The sequence below is a fragment of the Cystoisospora suis genome (assembly GCF_002600585.1).
Source record: "Cystoisospora suis strain Wien I chromosome Unknown contig_2596, whole genome shotgun sequence".
In the NCBI taxonomy this organism is placed as follows: Eukaryota; Apicomplexa; class Conoidasida; order Eucoccidiorida; family Sarcocystidae; genus Cystoisospora; species Cystoisospora suis.
Genome location: NW_027155394.1, coordinates 1,706 through 9,439, shown reverse-complemented (window position 1 = coordinate 9,439; position 7,734 = coordinate 1,706). Strand labels below are relative to the sequence as shown.

General features: G+C 41.6%; 1 protein-coding gene across 1 annotated transcript; it reads right to left on the bottom strand.

The window, feature by feature from the left end:
• Positions 1–4,514: 4,514 nt before the first annotated feature.
• CSUI_005361 (uncharacterized protein) lies at positions 4,515–7,514 on the bottom strand. The gene has a single exon (XM_068065537.1). It carries the CDS (start codon positions 5,147–5,149, stop codon positions 4,781–4,783), a length of 369 nt encoding a protein of 122 aa, XP_067922487.1. The 5' UTR covers positions 5,150–7,514; the 3' UTR covers positions 4,515–4,780.
• Between the last annotated feature and the right edge of the window lie 220 nt (positions 7,515–7,734).

Below are 7,734 nucleotides of genomic sequence, written 5' to 3'. Positions count from 1 at the left end.
AAATAGAGAGATGGATAGATAGATAGATAGATACGGATAGGTGTATCTACATTGAGATATAGGAGTCCATAGAGATCCTGGAGGGTCTGCGGTATGAGAAGAAGAAGAAGAAATGGGTTCTTCTGCCTTTCATCTCTTTGTCGTCTTCTTCTTTCCTCGAGTTCACCTCTGAGTCACGCAACTTCTTCTTCTTGTTGTTGTTTTATTTCTCTTACAAGACATGGCCCATAACTCTTCTATAGAATCTATACGTGCATATCTGTATGTATATACACAGATGTTCTCCGTAGGTAGGTAGATACATAAACAGAGAGAGAGAGACTCAGACAGATACGTGCATAAAGCATCGTTCTTCTGTGTATAGAGAGATATCTCTTTGCTTTCGTTTTCTTTCCTTCCTTCGTTGTGTTGGTCTTTGCACGTTTTCCTTACTTTGAAGAGGTGTGAGAAGATAGAGGTCATTGTTTGCTACAGGATTTCCTTCATGATCGAGCCGTCCGTCGATGCCCCCGAAGAGAAAGAAGCCTGAAGATGTTGACGTGAGGGTATGCCCCGACCGAGCCGAGACACGCACGTCTCCTTTGTGCTCCAGTCTTGTCCATGTGTAAGGCTGCGGCTGCCCGTCGACAACACAGAACAAAAAAGACGCGCATGCGCATGCATGCAAATATATATTTATGCATGCATGCATTCGGGAAGACAGAAAGCATGAGAGACAGGAGGAGGAAGGAAAGGAAAAGTAAGAGAGAAAGATAGATGGAGATATAGGGAGAAGAAGAGGAAGGAGATGGACCAAGTGAGAAAGGAAGAAGAAGAAGAAGAGAGAACAGCTTAGGGAGGAGAAGACGATGGATTGATCATAACAGAGGTTCTTAGCGCGATGATGCAGATGCAGATGTAGCGGTAGAAATATATATATATATGTCCGTGTATGTTTCTATGTATGTATGTATATTTCTATCTATGTATGTCTCTATACTTCAAGGAAGGGCTGTCTGTCCGTTTTCCTCTAGAATGTCTAGAATTCTGGATGTGATGTGGACCAGTATGGTCATGCACATAGAGAGATGTATAGGGATATGTATATAGATAGATAGATAGAGACAGAGATATATGTGAATATGTATATATAGGTTTGTATGTGTGGTGTGACGGTGTATATGTTGAAATGTGGGAGTGTGTGTAGTAGGGAGAGGAGTGAAAGAAGTCCTCTCTTTTGTTCTGTCTGGCTAAGTTCAAAAGAGTGAAGAAGAAACATACACACGCACAGCCATACACTTTAGCCTTATGCCGCTTGTATACATTCATTTCTCATTCGTCTCTGCAGTCTTTATACAGAGAGGAACAGAATTCCCTTCCGAACTTTCTATGAACTTCTATCACTTCTTTGTCTAGATAGATACAGATCTCCCCGCTCTACTCTATATGTGCAAGATACCTTAAAGCAGAGATAACTAGGAAGTCTACGGGACAACTCAGGAATGAAGAAAAGAATGAAAGAAACATCTCGATCTTCCTCTCATCTTTCTATCTATGTGTGGTCATCCATCTATCTCTCTTTCGTCTATCTATCTTTAACATACATCTAATCTATGCCATCTTTAATCTATCCACCATTGATCTAACTATCTGTCTTTCAAAGATCTACCTCCTACTGTTGATCTCTCTCTCTATCTTTAATCTATTTATCTGTCTGTAAACTGTCTATCTAGAACGATTCTCTCTCCTCCAGAATGTTTCCTTCTTTTCTTCGTGGAATTCCGGAGGCTTTATGAGAGGATGAAAGATCAGAAAATTCGCCAACGAGCTATCTCTTATTCTTGACGGAAAGTAGTACGTTTCTGTCTCATTGAAGAAGTAGAGGTCGATTCAAAAGAAGAGGCTAAAGTAGAGGAGAAGAAGAAAAAAGAAATTTATCTATCCTTGACTGTAAAATGTGGATAAGCGGTTTTGTTTCTCTTCCCCTTTAAGCGAGACTGAAAGATGATAGAGACGACGACGTTCGGGTGTATATACACATACACAGCATTACTGCGCACCCCTTCGTTTCCTTGCAAGCGAGAAGAAGGATTGAAGAAGAGAGACAGAGAGAGAGAAAGAAGACGTTTTTCCTTTAGCAAGACATCTTGATAGAGACATGTGTAATGTATGTGTACCTAGTAACGCGATTAGAAACATATCTATCAAAAAAGATTCTTATCTTTCTTTTGGCTGAAAGAGAGAAAGAGAAGTAAAGGGGCTTTCTCTTCTTCTCTTTGCTATAATAAGTGAGTGAGTGAATGAAGGAGGTCTCTCGTTGTGTCTCCTCTCTCTGTTTTTTCTTCGAACTTCTTTACTTCTGATCTTCTTCTTAGTCCGACAATACATCGAACACCTACCATCTTCTCTTGATTTGCGATGGAAAGGAGAAAGAAGATGGAAACAAGAGGGGAAGAGAAGAACTTCTATTTGGAACTCCAGTGGAGCAATGCCGAGAGAGAGGAAGATTTCGATCGATCGTTCGATTGATCAATCTCGCTTTTCCGGAAAGAGAAAGAAAGAGAACGAAAGAGAAGGTACAGAAAGAAAGGAAGTATGTCAGGGAGCCTTTTTATCTGAGCCTTTTCAAGGACTGTAAGAAATGAAGAGTTTTCTCCTCTTTTTTCTTCGAGAAAAGTCTTTTCTAACTAAAGAAAGGAAATGCGAGCGACTCCTTCGGCTTGTAGGAGCGTTGACCAGGGGGAATTAAGAGAAGATGAAAGATCTCCAGGCCCGAGTGCGATTTCTCTTCTCCGTTCTCTTCTGCAGCTCATTCCTTGTTTGGAGTAAAGAAAGGCAACGAGATCCACTTATTTAGAGTACGAGGTTCCTCATTCCATGATCTATCGCAGAAGAAAGGGAGAGGGCCGTCGCCAGAGGGATAAGTCGGCCGAGAAAGAAGAAGAGGTTTGATACATCTGTCTTTCTTCTTCACTTTGTTCTTTCTCTCAGAAATTGTAGCTAAGGAATCGTACACACTATGCAGAAGGGAGCTAGAAAGAAGAGAGGAAAGTTGCAAGAAAAGGAGAGAAGAAGAGCGTCGTAGTACCTACCTCTCTCTCGTAGGCAAAAGCAGACTCTCTAAAGGAGATAAGAGAGAGAGGCAAGAAGGAAAGAAAGAGAGAAGTTCTTTCTCGTTCTTTCTCTCTCTCGAATTCTAGGGGAAATTTTCGCCGCTTGAGCGAAAAGTGGATTTCTTTGAGTCGTCGCTCGGCAGTCGAGTGATTTATATCTTTATGTCTGGATTCCTTAGAGAGAGATCTCCATCTCTTAAGCTACCTATGACGACGACTATTGCCAACATAACTTCCTCCTCGATTGTTTACGGCTTTTTCGCCTGAAGAAGGGAGAGAAGGTTTGAAGAGCTCCTTTTAAGGAGCGTATCAGGCCGTTCTAAGGTTTGGCTTCTCTCATCTTTTTCTTCTATTTAGAAGCGAGGAGGAAAGAGAGAAGAGAAAAATGAAGAAAAGGGAAGAAGGAGAAGTCCGCAGGACACCACATCTTCTGAAAGATTCATGAGAAGAGAATCCTCATATAGAGTCTGTTCTTTTCTCCGTCCTTTCTTTCATTCCTTTCTCGTGTATTGACCTTGTCAGGGCCTTCCAAGCTGTTTACTTTTCAGCAAAGAACAAAGTGGAGAGAGAGAAGAGTAGAAATCCAACTTTTTGTGAAGTGCATAAACCTAGGTAGGAGTTTCAAGCCGATCAGCATCAGCACCATAGGGAAACTTGAGGCAGACAACTTACGACTTTAGAAATCCCCAGTCCAACGGACCTTTCTCCTCTAAGTGACTTTGCGTCTTCTATTTCGCCGTTCTATCTCTCTCTCGTCGATTTGGGCGAAGTTTGAAGAAGAAGAAGAGGAAGAAAACTTGTTCCGTTGTGAAAAGACGGAAATCTCTTGTTCCGACTTCTCGCAGCCCGCAAGCTGGTCGAAAGAAGAAAGGACAGAAAGAGAGAGCGATCGCTCCTCTTCTCTTTCTGAGAAGAGAAGGAAAGAGAGAGAGAAGTTTCTCTGTCTTTCTTTCTTTCTTCCCTTAGCTCACGAGAGACTTTCTAGGAAAGCGGATATCTTAGCTTCATTCTATTGTTTACCTTGGGAGGTACGACAGGTGTAGTTATGGGTAATGCAGCTATGTATAAACTTTCTTTCTCATTTCTTCGCTTAACAAAGTCCTTACAAGAGTGTGAAAGAAACAGATTCTTCTCTGGCTTCTCTTGTCTTCTGTTTTGCTTATTTCCTAACTAGGCCATGTCTGTGCAATAAGAATAGGTGGATGGTCAATAGCGAAACCGTCTTACGGGGCATTTTCACGATCTTTCTCCTTTCGTTAAGGAGGCAGGGGGAGAGATATGTGAACAGGTGGAAAGAAATGTAATGAAGCAGGAGAAAGTGCGAAAAGATAGAGGGATCCACACAAAGAGAGAGAGACAGGCAAGTCGGCTGTTCTCCCGACCATGCATAATTCTTTCTTTCTCTCCTCTTGTTTCTCTAAGGTTCCTTTCGAGCAATGAATCCAACAAGACTGTGTCTTTCAATTCTTACTTCCATCTAAACAAAGTTCACCGAAGACAAGAGTGATAGGAATGGATGAAGAGCACGTCCCACTTCTGAAACACACTCTCATTCTTTCTCGAACGTGGATTCAACCTCTTGCTCTTTGCTTCTGCACGAATGTCCACACCTCATCCAGAGTGTACCTAGCAAGCAAAAGAAGAACGGAAGAAATGAGAAAGAATCTTCTCCTTAGCGGACAGAAAAACTATCTAGAATCTCGTCTATCTTCACTTCGGCTGTCTAGATGGATTCTGCCGCTTGTTAGGCGAGAGAGAGACTTTGCTGGAGTTTCGCAAGAAGAAAGAGTTAGGTCTTTCTCACCGCTTTCCAAAGACACCCTTAGGATATGTCGTGTCCTCTCGCCAATCGGTCTAATGAGAATCCACCGTTGTTCGAGAAGTCTCTTAGAGAGAAGCGGATAGAGAATAAAAAGAACCTCGGTGTAACTAGAATGAAAATGATGCCCTTGGCCAGGGTCCCTGTCTACTCTATCAGCGTTTTCGTCTCTTCGTGTGACTGCATGGAGAGAAGAAAAAGAAAGAAAGAGTGAGAGAGAAAGAAAGAAAGAAAGCATTGACTGTTGTAATGTGGCTAGAGGAAAGGTTCCGAGAGACTTATCTCCCTTGTTTGCTTATCTTAGCAGATGACGTGCTTATCTCCGTCATCTTGGACATCCCAGTGATCGACACAAAAATTACACGGTCCTTCTATTCTTCTCTGAATCTTCTTCTTTCAAAACTATCCTTCTCGCTATCTCTCTTTCGCTGTGTACCTTTCTCTATCTGTCTCTTTTTCTTTCTTCCTTCTCTCGCTTCTCCTGTTCTCTGTCGTCTTCTCTCCTCCTACCGCGCAACCCTCTCTCTCTCTCATTCTCATTCTTTCTTTATCTCTCTTTTTTCATCTCAAAAAAGGACACCATTGAAAGAAACTTGTTATCCTTAGAAAGAACCTAAACCTCTTCGGTGAGATGCACTCCGTGAACGAATGAATGAATGAAGAAAATGACCTTCTTCGTGCAAGATTGCGCCAAACCGCTCATGTGTAGAAAGGATGAGAGACAAATCGCTTCTGTTCACCTTCGAGAAGTCTGATAGGAAAAGATCACCTCCATCGGTCTTGTTCAGAGAAAAGCAGATTCTCTTATCTACTCGTTGCTTAAACCCACCATTCATAACTCGCCAGGCATCACGGTGATGATAGATGTCTTTTTCTTCTTACTTCCATCAACAAGAAATCTCTTCTTGCTTTCTCTCTTTCTCTCAGCTCACAAGACAAGGGAGTATTTGACAGACATATGGACCGGTCCACGCACTTCACTTGCCCCTCAAAACATTCTCTTACAGATGAAAAGAAAAGCAGAAAAGAGGAGAAAAAGAGGCTGACTCGTGTTGCATGTAGAGGAGCTTAGCTCACTCGGAGTGTTAAGATCCATACGCAAAGAGACAAGAGGTTGTCTCTCTTCCCGCTACTCCAAAGAAAGCGTCCAAAAGATATCTTGACGAAAGAAAAGGAACGAGGCGAAGAGATAGAAGAAATCTAGAAAGCGAGATGAAGAAGGGGTTTCTATCATTGTATCATACATGTTCCTTTCAGTCTCTCATATTGAGAGAGCACTCATGCCCACACCTACCTTGATACTCTCTGTATCATTCACTACATGCACATGTCTCTCTCTCTGTTGCTTCACCCTCTGTTCTCTACCCCCAGGTGTATACAGCTACATACATATCTATCTATCTTTAATCTATGTATCTATCTACTCTTTCCCTTAGTGCAGTTGGATAGATATATACAAGTACCTCTGTATGGACTTGCTACTTGCAGTACGTATGATCTCCTTCGAGGTATCTGCTGTGTGACAACCCTGATGTCTCTCTCCATACACATGTAGGCTGTCTATTTGTCTCGCTGCATGCATCTATAGAGATAGAAACAAGACCTCGACATGTATGTTGTATATATGTATTGTGTAATTCTCTTCATATCGCGATAGCTACATACACACAGAGAGAGAACGTCTTTGCTGGGAGTACGAGGAGGAACAGACTCGCACCAATGGCCTACGTCTAGGAATATCATGATGAGTGTGCATGTATATATAGAGAGTGTATGTACATCCCTCTATACATGCATTTATGTACCTATATGAAAATCTAGTCTGTCCAATAGCAATCTAACTGAGTGTGTGTCTGTAGACATGTCTCCCCCGTGTCTTGTGGAGACCTTCCTGTCTCAAGAAATTCCGTTTTTACCAACCCTCCTTGCATGCTCTCTATCGTTCAGCCTACGTCTCTCGTATCTCCATTCTTTCTTTAACCTCTCTCTTTCTCTCTTGAATTCTGAGAGAAAGAGAATAGAGAGGCGAGCAAAATCTCTTCTTGTCTGTATCGTCGCGATCTATTACTATTCTTATGAATATCTCTCACCTTCGAAAAGAAAACAGCTGCAGTGTCTTGAATGAAACCCATAACTAGCTAGCCAGCTAGCTAGTAGGATAATATCGAATACGGAAAGACAATCGAAGTATCGACGGCGTTTCAATAGAGATAAAGAATCTTCTTCACTTGAATATGTTGAAAAGTAGATAACCCGGGGTGATTGATGGATGACTTATGAAACAGAACTCTACATTCTCTAGTGCAAATATCGAGAAGAAAAATAAGGAATTTATTCCTGTGTATATACATCGATAATACATCGATACATGTATACCTCCTACTTTACTTCATGGATGCCCGAAGAGGCGACTTTCTCTCGTTCTTTCTCATTTTGCTCCATTCTACTTTAAGGAGTCTTTCCTTTCTCGTGTCTTGAGAAACGTGAAGAATACACAAGAGCGGAGCGGCATCATTCGTTCCTCTTTTAATCATTCCTTCGAGTGAGAAGTAAAGTGAAGAGATTGAGACAAAGAGAACAGACAGACACATTTCTTATCCTCTTCATCTTTCTATCTTCATTGACTGTCTCGAGCTACTATCATCTATATGCTATATAGATATACCTACATATATATATATATATATATGCCAGGTATAGATAGGTGATGTGTATGTATAGAGGTATGTATCGGGGAGATGACATGAGAGAAATAGACAGATGAAAGATAGGTAGATAGATGGCTAGGTAGATAGATGGCTAGGTAGATAGATTAAAGATAGA